The 20142-nt window shown below is 39.0% G+C and overlaps 1 protein-coding gene across 2 annotated transcripts in view; it reads left to right on the top strand.

The window, feature by feature from the left end:
* Nucleotides 1-533: 533 nt before the first annotated feature.
* The window catches only part of slc27a1a (solute carrier family 27 member 1a), a 30985-nt gene continuing 11376 nt past the window's right edge, over nt 534-20142 (top strand). Inside the window, exons 1-5 of one of the 2 annotated variants that reach the window (XM_063015493.1) lie at nt 534-687; nt 821-976; nt 15894-16288; nt 18728-18892; nt 19804-19873. In XM_063015493.1, the coding sequence (XP_062871563.1) occupies nt 822-976; nt 15894-16288; nt 18728-18892; nt 19804-19873 (785 nt within the window). In that variant the 5' untranslated portion in view covers nt 534-687; nt 821. Of the gene's footprint in view, nt 688-772; nt 977-15893; nt 16289-18727; nt 18893-19803; nt 19874-20142 lie in introns of those variants that run through there. The other variant, XM_063015486.1, reaches the window with a different exon arrangement.

Here is a 20142-nt window from a genome sequence, read left to right as displayed (position 1 = left end):
AAAAAATATGTAGCAAAAATAAATGTGATAATCTTTGTGCGCATATTCCTATTTAGGAGTCAGTGAATCTTCCAAATTACCCAACTTCTCAGCTCATTATCTAGGTCAAAAGCCATCGGACTTTTATTGTAAAAAATATGCTGACAGCCACCATTTTAAACTCTCACTAACTGAGGTTAAATCCCAAACCGAACAATAGTGGAAATATGGTCACTAGGACGGTGTGTAAAGGCTATTGCTTTGTACACTATGTAGTGCACTAGTATAGTGACGTACAAGACATTTGGACCACGTCGGGATCACGCTGCAGTTTTAAACGACCCCTGCACTAATAAATGTGGACTTTTGCTTTTAATGTAAATTACACAAAAGTTTTAAACAGTTAAAATAGTGTCACTAACACTTTTAAGACATTAATAAACATTATTTAAGCTGTATTTTATTTTTATTTTTTATAAATAACCTGACTTCACCACAGTTTGAGTGAATGAGAGAGAGTTTGGGGGGTTGTAGCAAACTTCAGCAACACTTGAAGCATAAACAAGGTCGCTCATGTCGACCGCAACCCCTAAACCGGGCTGTTAACGGAAGAGCTGTTTGTGTTGATGTTTCCCGCAGCCTGACCTCCATACTCACTCGTTCACTCGCTCACTTACTCACTCTTCACCTGCCCTCACTCCTTCATAGGTAAGTAACTGTTACTCCCGCCCTCTTCTTTAGCTCGACCGCACTTCATGGCCGTGCTGTTGTTGTTACACGCGTCTCTCTGAGTTTACGGGTTACAGGGAGCGATGTTACTGGATTTGTTTATGTATTTTAGGATGCAATATGCTGCATCTCTCGGCTCCATCGGCCTGCTCCGGCTGCTGGGAGCGTCCTGGTCCTGGAGTGTGGCAGCCGGTCTCGGGGTGTACCTGGGTTCGGGGGGCTGGAGGTACCTGTATGTGGCTGTACGCACCGCCAAAAGAGACATCAAGTAAGTCATCGGTGCTAAACTACTATTATTAACATTAATCACTGTTCCCAGTGCGCCTGGACCAGTAGTATGATCTTAAATATGTTTTACCAGCTTGATCCACGAATGCCATCATCATTAGGAGAGTATACTCCAGTATACAGTAGACCCTTGACTTTAATTTAATTGGTTCTGAAGGGCTGTTCTTAAGTCAAAATGTTCGTTAGTTAAACCTATTTTTACCATAAGAAATAATGTAAATAGAATTCATCTGTGCCAGACCTCCCAAACCCCCCCTTACCCAACCTTTCGAATGTCTTATGTTTTAAATGGTCTTTTTTGTTATAAATTCAAACTATATTTTCCCTTAAATCTTAAATTATAGCTGTACCTTACTGTAACAACCAATAATAAACAACAATACACAGTAATACCGTACATAAAACACACATCACATTTCAGTACAGTACATGTGCTGTACCATACACCATAATACATGTCCTTCTTTTTTATATAAAATGTATCTACCAGAAACAACAATAACTCTCATATTTCTCTATTATTTCCTTCTATATTTCAATAGTGTTATGTTTTGTAATTGCACGAAAGAAAGAATACTTTACCCAGACTATTTCCTTCTCTCTCACTCACTGTCCCCACTGCCTGATACACAGTGACAGCTACTGGCAGGAGTAATTATACAACACAACAAATAGTGATTTTTTTTTTCATTTTCTCACCGCTGCACTTTCTCTGCACCTTCTTTGGGGCCATTTTAAAATTGAATTTTACAAAATATAAAGAAAACATCGTCCGCTGTCCGAATGTTCACTCACTGTATATATATATAGAGAGAGAGACGGTTGGAGTCAACTTGTTCGTGATGTCATGTGTTTAGCGAATTTCTGTTCGTAATCCGAAATTTGTTCATACGTTAAGTTGAAAAAGATCATTCGTAACCCGAAATGTTCGTATGGTAAACCATTCGTAACTCAAGGGTCCACTGTAGTTATTTCTGGGGCAATAGACCACTGAAGTCGTGCGTCATTCTGTAGTCCCCGTTATGCCCATATTTGGAGACCCGGGTCTAACTCAGATTGCCTATGGGAAAAATGAACGGGGTTTTAAAAAAATCGACTCTAACGCATCCTGTGCTAAATAAACATGTTCAGAACCCTGTACGTTTTGTCCTATGTACATTTTTCTCCTGTACATCACTGGATCCTCTGAATTACGAGGTTGTTAAAGGGTCGTAATACTAATAATGCTACATGAAAGCTAATGCTACTGCACATTAATTAGATGTCACTGAACTACACCAATCAAATCAACGGAACGAGCGGCTCGCTTTTGGTGAGTACAACCAAAGGCGTAACACCCAACCATCCTTGCTGTCTACTTTAATGTAGCTACCCACTGAAAATATCAACCAAAACTTGTGAATATCACTCCACTGTTACACTGGTGAATCGCGCTACTTCGTGTGGTTATTTAAGAGGCTTATACAAGAAAAAAAAGAAAACATTAGGAGGCTTCCAGTTTAGTGACATCAATTCAGTGCGCAGTAGCATTAGCTTACATGTAGCAATATATATATTTTCACTCTTTAACTACTTCATAATTCAGAGGATCCAGTGATAATAGACAGAAGAATCTCCATAAAACAAAACGTAACAGCTTTGGAAAATTTTTTATGACTACAGGATGCGAGAGAGGCAATTTGCGAAATCTCCATTCATATTTTCCATTCAAAATTTCTCTTAGACCCGGGTTACCAAATATGGGCATAACAACATGGCATGGCCTGGCCTACAAAATGACGACACGACTTCAGTGGTCTATGGTAACTCAGTGGTAAGGTACTTGACTAGTAATCATAAGGTTGCAGTTCAAGCCTCACCATCACCAAGTTGCTACTGTTTGGGCCATTGAGAAGGTCCACAATTGCTCAGATTGTATTCACTGATTAGTGGTTAAGATACTGGACTAGTAATCAGAAGGTTGCCAGTTCAAGCCTCACCATCACTAAGTTGCTACAGTTTGGGCCATTGAGCAAGACCCTTAACCTGTAATGGCTCAGATTGTTTACAGTGATTAGTGGTTAAGGTACTGACTGGACTAGTAATCAGAAGGTTGCCAGTTCAAGCCTCACCATGACCAAATTGCCACTGTTTGGGCCATTGAGCAAGACCCATAATTGCTCAGATTATATCCAGTGATTAGTGGTTAAGGTACTGTACTAGTAATCAGAAGGTTGCCACTGTTGGGCCCTTGAGCAAGGCCCTTAACCCTCAACTGCTTAGACTGTATACAGTCACAACTGTAAGGCGCTTTGGATATAAGTGTCCACTAAATGCTGAAAATGTGAATGTAAATTCTGCTCTTTGTCCACAATCTGTAGTGTATGTACCATTAACATTGACAAGAAATCAAGCAAGTTACCATGAATTTGGCAAATCATGGGAAAAGAGTTTGGGTAGTGTAGAGTTTGACAGCTGAGCTTGAAAGGTGGGTGAACTGAAAAAGCACCATACTTATTATAGGGCACTCTTATTATCTAGGTCAAAAGCCATCAGACTTTTATTGTAAAAAATATGTCAGCAGCCACCAGTATAGTTCTTTCTGGTCCTTAATCTCTGTATTGTATGTATCGATTGTACCATTAATATTTATAAGAAATCAAGCAGGTCAACCTGAATTTGGCCTGAATAAAGCACATACAACTCTACAGAACATCCTGAGAACCACCTATACGTACATCGGAAGTATTGAACACCTAGGCATGAAGTTGTTGGACATACCATAGTCATGGGCATTAATATGGAATTGTCTCCTCCATTTTCTTTGATTTTGGGGTGTGTCTGTGTGTTAAGAGGTCAATCAATGATGTTGGAACACTTGGCCCCCGATGTACTTTCCATTTGATACCTTATGTTCTTAGTGCTGGGGCTGGGCTCTTTGCCAGCCACTAAAGTTCCTCACACCAAGCTTGTTAAATCATGTCTTTGTTGCTATTGCTTTATTTTGGAACAGGAATTGTTGCCACATTTTATACATCCATTATCAATGACTGGTTGAATCACCTGGGCTTGGTAATAAAGAATGGTGTCCACATACTTTTGTTTATGCTATGTATTGTAGTAAGCTGTATAAACTACTGTATGAGAAGTGTGTTTCAGTTCTTAGTTTTTTGCTTTTTAAACTAGATATAGTGGAAAATAAGCATTTTTACTACAAATTCTTAACAAGACCATATACCATTACTGTCTCCTATAAACCCTAGGGTTTCCCATAAAGAGGTAATTCTGACTGCACAATCTAAAATGCAATCTTTAGCTTTTTAATCGTACCTGTATCACACCACTGACCCTGTTTTTTTTTTGTTTTTTTATTATTATTTAGTTGTAATTTTAAAGTTTGACCAACAGTTTATTAATGGAAGACTTTTAACTGTCCATTCAACATGCATCTATAAGCAATGGCAACTCGATTCATAGTGACTAGAAATCTAATATTTTTGAAATATTTTACCACCACTTGGTCCTGGTCAGGGTCGCAGTGGGTCTGGTTTCCCTGGAATCACTGGACCCAGTGCAATAACACACCCTGGACAGGGCGACAATCCATCATGGGGCCTCTGCAATCTCCTTCTTTTCAGACACAACCAGTCATAACTCTATGTAGACACCTGACCGGCCGATAGCAAAGTTGGGGTTTCGAACCCTGGATTTCAGCAGTAGTGACTCAGTATAGTTTACTGCTGTGCCACTTTGTTTACAACACTACAAAGTATGTAGAATAACTTCTCAGAGGCTAATGCTATCTAGGAAAGAAATTAGACAAAAGGAACAATTCATTGCAAAAGCAACGAATACAACAGTTTGAGTGGTAATACAAAAATAGTTACAATACAGTACAACATAGTTTAGAAAAAAATATATAGTTTTTTCAATACATGATCAGTACAATGTAAAAAATTGAAGGAAAGAAAAACTGGGCATTTCTAACTATATGTGCAAGCTAATTCCACCACTGGGGAGCCAGGGCACTGTATCAGTCAGATTCTATCTTACAGGCATGCTCAGATTTCAGAAAAGGACAAACCAGGCACTCAGAAGCTGAAGAGCTGAGCAGGTGTGTAGTTTTGACTTGTGAGGGGTAGATAATGTTGAGTAAAGCCCTTTGTGGTTTCAGAAGCACAGGCAGGAGTTTTAAACTTGATCCTGACTGTAACATGAAGCCAATGAAAAGAACTTTGGTAGGCTGTAATGCAGGCAAGCAGAAGGAATTTTAATGCTGTACTGTAGATATGGAACAAAAAGCCAGACCAGTAAGTGAAATGATGCAGTAATTAATTCTGGATATAGCAACAATCTGAAACAATGTTGTTTTGTGGTTTGTAAAGGGCATGTTTTCTGTCACTGAAAAAAAATCGGCAGAAGCTAATGGTGGATAAAAGGTGGCAGGAAAAACACTGTAGCTGTGTTGGCTGGGAGAACAGTAAGGCTGTATTGGGTGGAAGTGAAGCAGATTTTTAGGTGTTTTCAGTTTCAGCTATTCAACTATTAATTATTAGGATATAATTATACTGTATATTCTAAACCAAAAAGTTGACAGTCATGACTTAGTCTTTAATTTTTAGTGCTTTTTCTGTCTTTGGGTAGAACTGTGAAGTTGTTGCACAGCTGAGAAAACTCCCTTAAAATTACAGGAAGAAACCTTGAGAAGAACCAGACTCAGCAGGGACCCATCCTCTTTGGGTGGCCTGGAGGATACTTTAAATAAATAGGATTTACACAATTCATACAAACATACAAAAAAATTAAATTGAACTGAAAGTTGTAACTAGCAAAAACTAATTAAAGTTCTTCACTATTCAGTCTAGCCTGTGATGCCTGTCTGTTGTGAGTTCTGGACACTTCGGTGCAAACACGGCAGGTTCCCGTCCCATCTAGTAGGAGCAGCATTGTTGGCACTGCAGTCTTGACTTGCAGTCTTAAACAGGTTTCCATCAGAACCACCTCGTTGTAAAACAACAGAAGATGTAGTTACAATGTGAAATCGTAAAAAGAGTAAAATGTCAGTTTTACAGAGAGTAGCTTAAGACTCCAGCACCCCTAATTATTACAGCATTAGTTTGACAAGGCTAATCAAAAGACTTGAACATTGAGACTGTGTCCGAGTCCCGGACAGGCGTTAAAACGTGATGTTAAATAAATAAATACATTTTACGTACGGAAGATATTTTGTTTGTAATCACCACCACTCTAAAAAGTGCTTGTTACATTGGTTGTTTGAAATATTCCAAAATATCTTGCTGGCTTTCTTTTTAGTGCAATTTTGATTGGTGCAATTTTTGAGTTGGCCCATTTTTTGCCCGGGAGTGTATGTTAGTTTGAGTTGTACATCTTTTCATTCATTTATCTTTGCATACAAGAATTTCAAGTGAATTTCCCTGTTTCCTTCCAGCCCTCCCTTCTTGAGCAAACGGCGGCACAGGTCTCAGAAGTGCATTTTTGTATTGCTATTGTTTATAAGCTCATTAACTAGAATTTTGTGTATAGCCCTTTTCTGTAGAGTAATATAAATGGCTGAGTGAATAAATGTGTGTGTGTATGTTGCATGCTGTTGCAGGTAGACTGAATGTTTTGTGCTGACTTGCCATGGTAAATTCATATGAAGTGTTTTTTGTATTCGTTCTAAAACAGTAGTGGTGATTTCCCACTGTTACTCATTCCAATTTCCTTTTACCTTTATTAAAGGAGTAATATAAAATTATAATAGTAGGCTGCTAAGGTCAAAATCTAATCTCACACATGCTCATAAATTCAAACATTATACACTATAAACTAATTAAGAGAAATGATTTATTATTGAAAGGCTTAAGTAAGCCTCGTAGGTCTCATCTATACCAGTAGACTAATAATACATTTTAAGAGTTGTATAATCTATTAGCAGTAATTCAGTGCACTGTTGCTTTTATCCTGCACCATTGTGAAGCAAAGAATAAAGCAAATAAACCACAAGCCTTGTTTAAAATAGCTTTCTTTGATGTGGCTCATGACAAAGGGCTTTTTGAAATTCAACAGAATGGCATTTTAGTCTTCTATTCTAGTAATAAAAAGGTTACTGATTTATAACCAAATGCAGAAAATATTATTAGAGTATAGATGTGTGTATGAATGTGGATCAGGGTGTGATGGTCAGCAGGGGCAGATCTTGCTGTTCCTTGTGTTGATATATTTTATTTCTAATTACTACTACGACGACTACTACTAATTTTATTACTATAAAATAAAAAAATAATAAAGCCTACCCCATGCATTATATTGACCATCTTTAAACTGTGAGGTAGGATGCAGGTTGGCACCAAACAGGACTTTATTAGACAATGTCTAACATTGCATTGTCTACTTCAAGCTGCAAATTTAGGGTTAAGCTTATTATAATCCTAAAATGAAGTAACAAAAGACAGGCACAAAACATTCACAGAGAAAGTAGATAGCGAATTGTAACTCTCAGTAACTGTAATACTTAGAAAAAGTGGAAAGAACAAGCCAGGGTCTAACATACTTTCTAACTTGAATATGAATTGTCTCAGTCACCAACATGAATGTTGTTCTGACCATACACAACCAGAAATGAACTGTCCAGCCTAATTAATAAAACTAAGCTCATGATGTCATGACTTTTAAACTCAAATGAAGTAAAGCTTGTAGTTCATTTGTTATTACTTTGTCTCTAATCGTACTGCTTTCTGAACAATCTACTTTCACTCCCTCATTTATCATTTTCATCAAGTGATTAATAGTTTGGAAATGAGAAAATGAAGTAATAATTATTTTACATACACAGCTTGAAAAAACTGATCCCTTGTCTTGATCTTATTAAGTCATAATTAGCTATTTTAATCTTTATAATGCTGTCTGTCAGGTTGAACTGTGATTTTTTTTCAGTAATGTAGGATGGATGTGCATATGCTGTGTGTTGCAGCTGGTATGCTGAATGCGCTTGTGCTGACTTGTTAACTTTTTTTCTACACTGTCACTTCCTCTTGAATGACTAGAGAAACATCTGGAAACAGGTCTCACTCTCTAGACTTGCTACTAATAGATGGTTTATCGACCCAGATGATTTAAAGCTTACACAATGATGTTGCTTTTTGTTTTTCAGATGTTTCTAATAAAGTGTTTCCCCAAGCAAATATCGTTCTGAGCAAAACAAAGTGCATTGAAAAAGTAGTTAGCCCTCAACATTTTAGATAAAAGCAAGTTTTTTCTATCCAAGATCCCTGTATACTATACAGGGTGGGCCATTTATATGGATACACCTAAATAAAATGGGAATGGTTGGTGATATTAACTTCCTGTTTGTGGCACATTAGTATATGGGAGGGGGGAAACTTTTCAAGATGGGTGGTGACCATGGTGGCCATTTTGAAGTCGGCCATTTTGGATCCAACTTTAGTTTTTTCAATGGGAAGAGGGTCATGTGACACATCAAACTTGCTTGGTTTTAACGTAACTTTATTCTTTCATGAGTTATTTACAAGCTTCTCTTTGTTTACAGCCATTGACATGTCGCAGAGGTTAACACGTGAGGAGCGGATAGAAATTGTGTTGATGTCTGGTGAACGCAGTACCCGGGTCATTGCAGCAGATTTCAATGCAAGACACCCTACGAGACCACCCATCTCCCATGCTACAGTTAGCAAACTGCTTGCCAAGTTTCGTGAAACTGGTTCAGTGTTGGATTTGCCAAAATGTGGACGCATGAAAACTGTCACTAATGAAGAAACATCAGTGGCTGTCCTAGCTTCATTCAGCAAGAGCCCACAGCGTAGCACTCGCCGCATGTCACTGGAGAGTGGCATCAGTCGAACATCCCTTCGGCGGATATTAGCTACTCACAAATGGCACCCTTACAAACTCCAGCTGCTGCAGCATCTCACCGAGGATGACCCAGATCGGCGCACTGAATTTGCAGAATGGGCAAAACAAAAATTGGAACAGGACCCTCAGTTTACACAGAACATTTTGTTCAGTGATGAGGCAAACTTTAATGTGAATGGTGAAGTTAACAAACAAAACCACCGCTATTGGTCTGACACTAACCCACATTGGATAGATCCCTCCAAGACTGTTGGAACACAAAAATCGATGGTATGGTGTGGTATATGGGGTACAAAGATAGTGGGGCCATTCTTCATCAATGGAAACCTCAAGGCCACTGGATATTTGAAATTGCTACATGATGATGTGTTTCCCTCTTTATGCACTGAAGCTGGCACGTTCCCTGAGTTTTTCCAGCAAGATGGTGCACCACCACATTATGGGTGTCAGGTCCGAGCATTCCTAGATGAACAGTTTCCTGGAAAGTGGATTGGTCGTCGTGGGCCAGTTGAATGGCCCCCAAGGTCTCCCGATCTGACCCCCTTAGACTTTTATCTTTGGGGTCATCTGAAGGCAATTGTCTATGCTGTGAAGATACGAGATGTGCAGCACCTGAAACTACGGATACTGGAAGCCTGTGCTAGCATTTCTTCTGCGGTGTTGCTATCAGTGTGTGAAGAGTGGGAGAAGAGGGTTGCATTGACAATCCAACACAATGGGCAGCACTTTGAACACATTTTATAAGTGGTCAGAAACTTGTAAAAAACTCATGAAAGAATAAAGTTACGTTAAAACCAAACTGGTTGTAGGCAGTTGTAGCCTAGCAGTTAGAGTACTGGGCAGAAGGTTGCTGGTTCAAACCCACCACTGCCAGGTTGCCACTGTTGGGCCCTTGAGCAAGGCCCTTAACCCTCAATTGCTTAGACTGTATAATGTAAGTCGCTTTGGATAAAAGCGTCTGCTAAATGCTGAAAATGTAAATAGGAGCCTGCATGAACAATGATTGGCTGTTGTTCACAGGGTGGGGAAAGCCGGACCGGGTTTCTCAAAACTGCGCAAGGTTGAGGAATAATGCTGATCAGGGTGTGGCTCTCCGTGCACAAAGCTGATCCGCACATGAACTTGCTTCGTGCAGGTGAAAACATGCAGTATAATGCACATGTTTAGGAGGGGGCGTGTGTCAGTTGCGAAGCTCCTCAGTCAGGGTTGTATCGGTAGAGGTGAAGCGTAACGCAATTGGGGTAATTGGATATGACTAGATTAGGGGGGAAAATTGGAGAAAGCGTAGGTCGGAGCGTAGGTCCTCATAACTGGTACGACTGCGGCCCCTGCTGGTTGACTGACGGCGCCTGCACAGGGCTGAGGAATAACATTGAGGGGGGTGTGACCCTCCGTGCGCAGTGTCTCTCGGTGTATGAACTCAGCTCGTGCAGGTGAAAAATGCAGGCTGTACTGACTGCGTACCGGAGGGGGCGCAAGTCAGTTGAGTGGCGTCCTCAGTCAGCGGTGAGGGGTCGAATCAGTATAGAGGACGCATTCAGGGTAATTGGACACGACTAGATTAGGGGATAAAAATTAGGGGGGAAATAGATAATAGATACCGGAGGGGGCGCAAGTCAGTTGAGTGGCGTCCTCAGTCAGCGGTGAGGGGTCGAATCAGTATAGAGGACGCATTCAGGGTAATTGGACACGACTAGATTAGGGGATAAAAATTAGGGGGGAAATAGATAAAATAAAATAAAAACGCCTCTATATGGGCTTCTTACTTGTAATTCTGCCATAAAAGCCCTGTTTTGTAACAGTGTGAATATGATTTTCATAATTATTACCTCCAGAAGCAGCCACTGACTTCTGCAGCATTAGCAGGTTGGAGAGGCAGTAACTAATTTAACAAGTGCCCTTATAGTTTGTTTGGACGTTGGAAGTTTAGGATGCCTGACCTTTGTACCATGGCTGCAGTTTCATATCCTCTTCATTTCTTAATTTTGTAATTGAGCTCTGAGATTTGCGTAGCTTTAAGGGCGATTTCATGTAATTTAGTTCAATTCTGTTCCGCTCTGTGATTTTAATATTTATTCTCTTTTGGTTTGTGATTTATTTGTGTTATTTATTTGTGGATTTCTTTTACACAGTAATTGTGATGATTTTAGTGAGAGTGGAAATGGAAATGACTGTCCCTTCTCTTCTCTTTCCCTACTGCCAGGTGTTTGTACCTGAAATGTATTGAAATGTAGATCCAGCTGAAGCATACAATATTGCACTATGGCCTTATCCCCCCTTTTGCTTCATCCCAGATGACATACTCTTGCACTGCCTGCCACTTGCACAACACCCTTCCTGGCCCAAGAGGGCTGCAGGCCTGCACATGTCTCCTCCGACACGTGTGAAGGCACTGGTTACTTCTTTACACCGGATAGCACCACATTCTTACGAAGAGCTCTAACACAATGGGGTTACTTTATTCTCTTGTATTTCTGTGCCACTCGTGCCAGGGCCTTGATAAAACAGCAAGAGCTGCTGTTACAGCAGCAAGGAAGGGATTCCCCACCCCACATTCCCTTCCTCATACTCAGACCAGTTGTGTCTGGTGAGCATCCCACCAGACAGCTGTCACCATTGCTTTTTAAATACTGTCAATATTTAAATAATGATAAGACTTAAAATGAAAGCAAATACATAGACTAAGAACTCCCAACAACCAGCATGGCAACATAACCAGCAGTGTTTGTTAATAGCTGTGTTAATAGTGTTAATAGCTGAAGTACCATTGATATCTAACATAAATAATTTAACATGACTTAAAGTTTGTTCTTATATTTTCCTAATAACACTGTCAGTCAGTTAGCTTACATGCTAATTAGCTAATACTCCAAGCGTACCTCAGGTCGAGTTTTCTAATGTAGTGCTAATATTTCTATCTATTTTTAGTAGGGCTGTCAAACGATTAAAATTTTTAATCGCGATTAATCTCAGAATTTCATATAGTTAATCGCGATTAATCTTTTTTTTTTTTTTTTTTTTTTTTTTTTAAAGGAGGTGGTTTTAATGTTATGGCTGATCGGCGTACATACACTAACATACACAAAAACTCATTCACAATCAACACAGTCTTGTTCCCTGGGTTCTGACAACTCATACTAGTGACTATATTACTTGCATCTTTGCACAATATTGCATTGTTTTGCACCTTATTCTCACCTTATTCTACCTGCTGCTATATAAACCCTACGCTGCTAACTGGATGTCAGAATACGTTTTTATTAGGGCTGTCGAAGTTAACGTGATAATAATAACGCGTTCCAGTGTTGCCAGATTGGGCGGTTATCCGCCAAATTGGGCGGATTTTGTTGGAAAACAATTTAATAGCATTTAAATAACACTTCTGTTTAAAAGAAAATATTCAGTTTTAAGAAGCACCAGCATTGTAAAAGAATATTAAAAGTAAAGTCAATTTTCAATGCTGATTTGGCTTAATAGTGTTGGTCAGTCAATCATATTCTTGAAATGATAAAGTATTGCAAAGGAATATCTTTGAAATTCTTCCTCATAATGTTAAGGTTGCTATATTTTGGTTTTTCACTTGTCAGGGAAAAAAGCTTATTATTATCATGCGTGTGATATATATCATTTACGTGATCTGCGTATCACGTTACCACTGTGTGTTGTACGTCACTGAGCTGATATGTGTATCAGGTGAGCAGCGGGTAACGGCGTGTTATGTTTAAGTGTGATGCTCCAAGTTGTGGATTAAGCAATAAAGACAACACGTTCTCCACATAACTAGTATCATTTGTATTCGTGGTTAAGTACAAAACATAACAATGTGGGTCTTCGTGATGTCATTCTACATGGCACTCACTGCCTGTATAGGTACATTTTTCCTGTATAGAATTTGCGTTAACGACACTATTTTTTTTAATCGCGTTAAATTGAGATCGCGTTAACTTCGACAGCCCTAATTTTTAGTAACATATAATACATGACGAGTGCTGATTGCGGTATTCGATGTCTGTAAATGCAAATGTAAATTTTTTTTTTAATTATTATTTTTTTAATTATTCTTGTTTAAACGCGTGAATGCTCCTCAGTGTATCTACTGGTGTGTTTCCTTTATAGTTAGTTAGGGTTACTGGTAGGAGCTTAAACAAGTCTGATGTGATTTTGAGTTGAACTGATATCATTTGTCATGACTTACAGTTTGTTTTTATTTTTTTTCAATAATAACATTCTCAGTCATTTAGCTAACATGCTAATTAGCTGTGTTGTTGCTTCAGGCTTACCTTAGCTCGGATTTTCTTAATGTAGTGCTGATATTTCTGTCTTCAGTAACAAATAATGCATGACTGAAGTGCTGATTTGACATGATATAACTGATATTATTTGTCATGACTTTTACAGTTTGTCTTTATATTTTTCATTAATAATAACATTCTCTGTTATTTAGCTAACATGCTAATTAGCTGTGGTGTTGCTTCAGGCTTACCTCAGCTCAGGCTTTCTTAATGTAGTGCTGATATTTCTATTCCTTTGATTAGCACAGTGTATAATGCATTTTGGTCAAGCTGACTGCTGGATTTGATGTCCATACATGCAAATGTTACATTATTTTTTTTAATTATTCTGGTTTGAACAGTTTTAAACATGTGTGAATGCTCCTCAGTATCTATTGGTGTGTTTCCTTATAGTTCTAGTTACTGGAAGAAGCTAAAACAAAGTCTCTTTGTGTGATGTGATTTTGTGTTGAACTATTCTTTGACATGATTTTAAATAATATAAATTATATAATTTGTCATGACTTACAGTTTGTCTTTATATTGTTCATTGATAACATTCTCTGTCATTTAGCTAACATTATAATAAGCTGTGTTGTTGCTTCATGCTTACCTCAGGTCCTTTTTTTATTGTAGTGTTGATATTTCTATTTATTTTATAAGCTCTGCGTATAACGCATTTTAGTAAAGCCGATTGCTAAATTTGATGTCTACTGTATAATGCCAGTGTTAAATATTCTTAATATGGTTTTAACAGATTTAAGCGTGTGAATGCTACTCGGTATATTTACTGATGTGTTTCCATCAATGGCGATTTCTCTAAGACTGCAAGGGAAGCTCAGCTTTCCCTAAAATGTCAAAAATTAAATTGTCAAATATGTACAGTTGTGTTAACATTTCATTGACCACAAATGCATTAGAACACGTTCATCTCGAAGACGAGTTCGTTCAGAATCAGCTACTTATCACAAATCGACTGACTCGAACTTCTCATACATTCCCGTCGCGTCAATGCATTTGCCCATAGAAGCTGAGCGTCTCTTCACTTCAATGGGGCTGCATGGAAGAGTTTTTTTCATTGCTTCGAAACTCGCTGGTCATTGGATAAATGCCACGATTTTGTCCCGCCCCCGGACGCTGAGTGTCTCTGGGGGTGAATGGAGCTGTGGGCGGGTCTGGACGCAGAGCTTCTGCAAGATGATTAGAAAGACTGAATCCCGTTTTGATTGACAGCTATTTTGAGCTCTACACCATCACTTAATCACTGGGAGCTTCAGTCCCATTGCGGATTTTGCGAGTGAAGTCGAAAGACAAACTGCAACCCATTTCAGGCCATTTTCTTGAAAAGGAACAGAGGGCAGAATTTATGTATAAATAAATTGACACATTTTATGATGTAAGCCAACAATGAGCTTCCCCTCTTTGAAAGACCAGCAGCCGCCACTGGTTTCCATATAGTTCGAGTTACTGGTAGGAGCTAAAACAGTCTTATGTGTGATGTGATTTTAGGTTGAACTATTCTTTGAAAGGATATAAATTTGATATTATTTGTCATGACTTACAGTTTGTCTTTTATATTTTTCAATAAAATTCTTATCAGTTAGCTAACATGCTAATGAGCTACATTATTACTTCAGGCTTATTTCAGCTCAGGTTTTCAAGACAAACACTGATTTCTGGATTTTATGTTTATAAATGTCTACAATGTCTGTGCAATATTTTTACTTAATGTATATTTTTTTAAACTTAACATATATTTTGTCTTTTAAATGCTCTTTTTTTCATATTTTGCACATTGGAGTTTGAGAAACGCAATCTCGTTCAGCTGTGCACTCCTAGTTGTATAGTCTGAATGACAATGAAGTTCACATACTTTAACTCCGAAAATGATTGGCATTTTAAACATTTATGACCTTCTGATTGGATTTCTTTCTTCCAGTCAACTTTGCGAAAATTCCATTCCCTTTTAACATTTGGGAATAAATTCTGCAGGGCATTACAGACTGGGGCAATTTAGAGCGGCCAGTATTCCTTCTGTATGTTTTTGTGCGGTGAAGGAAAGCCAGACCACCCAGCGGAAATCCACATAGACACACGAAGGACATGCCAAGTAACCACATGGAAGGGTTTGGTTTCATGTCATGTACCACCAACACTATTTGCTGCGCCACCATACCACCTCTTTTCCGTGATCCATGCCCAAGTTATTTGCATTTTTGCTTAGATCTTAGAACCTGGTTTGACTTGCTAGATAACTTTTGTTCTGTCCAGTGTTTACTCAGCTGTGAGGTTTATAGCAACCCATATTGTGATGCTCATGTGGTCCAGCAGTCGTACATGCTAGCAAATCGGCACCTTCTTGCACCTTGAAGCACCTGCAATAAAGGAATACAGAGTTTGGTTATCTGTACATGCCAGCTCTCTCTGTAAGAATCTGCCGCTTGTGTAAGGATATGCCCAGTGGGTTCACGCTGGCCACTGGGACAATGTGCCAGCAAGTGTTGTGCAACTGACAGAGGTTACATGAGTGCACAGAGGAAGTGAGGACAACCAAGATGGGTCAATGCAAACGGGAGCAAAAAATACCTATGGATTCTTTTTAACCCAGTCACTTTTAGAGAAGCATTTAAGTAGTTGCTTTTTAAAAAGAGTCTCATTAATATATAAACTTTTACTTAATACTATATGTTTTCCATGCAAATAATTAAACGTTTTAGTTTAAAATGTGAAGTGTTAATCTGTAATGATGTTTCTCTTCTTCTTTTTGGACTACAGTGGTCTGTATGTGCTCTTGCGTGTGAAGCTGGCACTTTGGCGATACATGCATAATGGAAGCACGATCCCTTCCATCTTCGCCGAGACGGTGGCTCGCCACCCCGATAAGCCTGCTCTGGTGTACGAGGCCACCGGGGAGACCTGGACCTTTTCCGAGCTCGATCAGCTATGCAACGCAGTGGCTCACTGGGCTCTGAGCCAGGGCTGGGGCTCGGGGGACGTGGTGGCCCTGTTGATGGAAAGCAGGCCTCTGCAAGTGGCGCTTTGGCTCGGCCTGGCCAAAATCGGTGTCGAGTCGGCACTCATCAACTTTAACCTGAGGCGCGACTCCCTTATGCACTGCCTGGGTGTGTCTGGGGCCCGGGCATTAGTGTTCGGAGCGGAGCTAGCTGATGGTAAGTCTTGTTGTATTGAGCTAAACTTTTTTATGTTCTTAAGTAGAATGTGAACATTTTCTGATTCTTAATCCTGCAGTCAAGTATTGCAAATAACATAAATATACAGTGATATGAGAAAGTATTCAGACCCCTTTAGAGTTTTTTTAAATATTAATTAAAAAATCCACAACTGAAATCTCAAAAGTGTTCAGACCCTTTGCTCTGGCACCCAACAAATTGTGGACGGCTAAAATAAAGAAGACAGTAAATGTTTAGCCTGGCGTGAAACATCTGCAGCAAAAACATAACCTATATATTTTATTTTATATCATGTTAATTAAATTTTTGACAGCATTAGTATTTATAAGGAGAGTTTTCTTATGCGAGGGAATGATGCAAAATACCTTAATTCTTTTTGCAAAATGTATTACACACAGTTTTGCATCAAAACAGCTTCACCGTTAAAACAATAAAAATGCCTAAAAAAGGTTTTCTGTTCGGATTAAAATCTTAGATTGTAGCTGTACACAAAGCTGCCACATACACACTGAGGGTGGGCGAGTGTGCGTTTTAAATCATCACTGTCTGTACATATTGTAAATTACATTACGTTTAACCAACAGCATTAATCAAACAATAATTTCTTTGTTGATTATCTGTAGGCTGGGGTTAGAATGTTTTCCACACAGAGATGTATAGAAGCAGTGATTGGCTCTGTAGATTCATTGTCATCACTCTTGTGAAGCACGTCTCTGTCTGTACACATAAAACACCCCTTCGTCCTCCCTCTATACAATGACACTATACAACTGAGCTAAGTTCTGTATACTGGTACAAGCTGGACTGTGTTATGGTTAGAGTTTACCAGAGGCGGTTTAGGTTTTGCAGTTTGGGCATGTTTAATATTGCCATAGCATTTATCTAAAGCCTAGACTTAATTCTCATCGCACATATGTGGTTAGACCGCTAATCTGACTAAGCTTAAGAGGATCTACCATGAAGCATGGGATAAACTGCTCATATTAATGTGTGCAAAATGTAGAGATGTATCCAAGAAGACAAAAAGCTGACATTGCTACCAATAGGGCTTCTCAAAAGTGCTGTTCTTCAATAGTCAGGACCCCCACAGGACCACCACAGAGCAGGTATTATTTAGGTGGTGGATTATTCTCAGCACTGCAGTGACATGAAAGGGGGCTAACAAAGCATGCAGAGAAACAGATGGACTACAGTCAGTAATTGTAGAACTACAAAGTGCTTCTATATGGTAAGTGGAGCTGATAAAATGGACAGTGAGTGTAGAAACAAGGAGGTGGTGTTATGGCTGATCAGTGCGTGTATATACTATATATACACATTGTAATGCTCTTTCCGCATGAAATGCTTCTTTGGAAGCTGTGATCAGAGCCCAGGGGCAGCCATTGTACGGCCCAACAGTGGCTGCATGGCAGAGCCAGGATTCAGACCAGGATTTAAACCCACAACCTTCAATTTGGTAACCTACAGCTCTACCCACTAGGCTACCACTGTCCCAATTTTCTTCTTTTTTCTTTTGTCAGCGTAACAGCACTGAGTCCTTTCCTATAATACATAATGAGATTGGACAATACATAGCAAGTCAGCTGAGAGCACTCAATGCTCAATGCTGACACCCCCCAGATCCCCCGGTCTCCTAGGTTCTCTCTTGTGGAATCTCCTGTTCAGCTCACCACACAGATTTTTAATGGGTTTAGTTTGGGGGACTGGAATGATCATTCCAAAAGGTTGATTTTGTACTCAGCAAGACATTAAATTGACGTTTTAAAATGAAAAAAAGAATACATTTGTAAAGAAAGAGCAACTTTAATGTTGTCTTGTAAAAACAACTGTTGTAAAAACAGCAGCCACAGAGTGTAAATAGTCTTTCAGGGCAAGTCATGTCATTTGAAAGTTGTGGAAAAGTAGAGTTGACTGAGATCTGTAATATTTACATTAGTCTAGTTTAGGGTTTTTTAAACCCTGGGTCGGGTACCAAAAATTATAATTAAATAAACAAATTTTAGCAGGTCCATTAAAAAACAAAATAATAACTTGTCCATGTATGCCCTTATGTAGAGGCTTTACGTTACATCTTGTAAACCACAGTAGGATCAGATTGGCATTTTTATTAATGAAGTATATTTTGTTTTGTGTTAAGTTTAAATGCATTGTTTGCGTCGCGGTAACAATCATGGACAGAATGTGGGTCGCTTGGAAAAAACTCTGGTCTAGTTGATTGTAGCCTACAAGGTTACATGTCGATGGCAGCAAGTTAGATGTCTACACACCAGTAAGTCTGTAGACAGCTATAATGACATCAAGTAACAGTTAAGCATTGTGTGTGGACACAAAACACCAGAATTATTAAATTATAGGGCAATATTAGAAAGTCAGTGGGGTCCCTGTTCATTTTGTTTGTTTTCTGTGGTGTCTCTATAGCTGTGTCAGAGGTGAACACTTCACTGAATGACTCCATGATTCGTTTCTGCACCGGTGACCTCAGTCCTGATCAGATGGCAACTCTCTGTGCTCAGTCTTTGGACTCTGTGCTGGCTTCGACCCCACGTCATCCTCCACCTTGCACCCATTCGAAGGGTTTCAGTGGTAAGGAGTGACATTTCGGCAGCATTTCCAAACTTTTATAAAAGTCACTGAACTGATGTTTAGCAATATTCGTGTTGTAATCTGTGTGTGTCTTTATAATGCTAGTCAAGTTCAGGTCGTCTGGCTTTACAGGCTCGTGTATTTCTGACATTACAAATGATTTAAATCTAATTGAAATAATTAGTGGAAGGAAAAACTTTAAACACAAATATTTGAGGGATGTTTTAACAAATCAAACAAAATTTTTAGCAAAATACATTTTTATAGGGAATGAAGATAGTAAAACCTCTTTTTTTGTGACTAGGCTGTTCCCATAAAAATGAACATTACACATTATAATTATAATTATATGGCGCTAGCCCACCACCAATAAGATCCAGGTTCGAATGTTAGCGGTGCTATCGGCTGGCTGGGCATCTACACTATTTATTTATTTATTAGGATTTTAATGTCTTGTTTTACACATTTTGGTTACATTCATGACCGAAACAGTAGTTACTTGTTACACAAGATTCATCAGTTCCCAAGTGTAATGTCAAACACAGTCACAGACAATTTTGTATCTTCAACTCACCTCACTTTCATGTTTACTGTGGGAGGAAACTGGAGCTTCCGGAGGAAACCCACACAGACACGGGGGGAACATGCAAACTCCACACAGAAGGGATCTGGAGGATCGAACCCAGGACCTTCTTGTTTTAAGGCGACAGTGCTACCCACTGAGCCATAGTTTCGCCCGCATCCACACTGGCATGATTGATAATGTTTCTGATGCCCAGTGTTTCTGATAAAGTGCTAGTTTGGATTTGCTTCATTTTGTGAGTCCTGACTCAAGACTGACTTAAGACAGTAACACAGAAAAGAAAAAGACTCAGTATTTAAGAACGCTGTCTTATGTGTTGTATTTGTAGATCGCTTGTTCTATATCTACACCTCTGGTACCACAGGACTCCCCAAAGCTGCTATTGTGGTACACAGTCGGTAAGTCATCCTACACTTGTATTCACTGTTGAGCCACAACATTAAAACCATTATATTGTCTTATGCTGTTTATACGGTTTAACCAACAAGCTTAAAGCATCCCATCAAAATATAAAACACTTCACTGATCTTCAGTCTTTATATTAACAAATTACACCTGCTTTTTTGATTAAAAAAACAGCATAACATAGTAAACGTGGCAGTAATGTATAACAGTAAGATATGTAGTCCCAATGTAAATTTTATACAGAGTCATTAGTAAACAAACA

Source organism: Trichomycterus rosablanca, chromosome 2 (genome assembly GCF_030014385.1).
Source record: "Trichomycterus rosablanca isolate fTriRos1 chromosome 2, fTriRos1.hap1, whole genome shotgun sequence".
Taxonomy (NCBI): Eukaryota; Metazoa; Chordata; class Actinopteri; order Siluriformes; family Trichomycteridae; genus Trichomycterus; species Trichomycterus rosablanca.
This window is presented reverse-complemented; position numbering and strand designations above follow the sequence as displayed.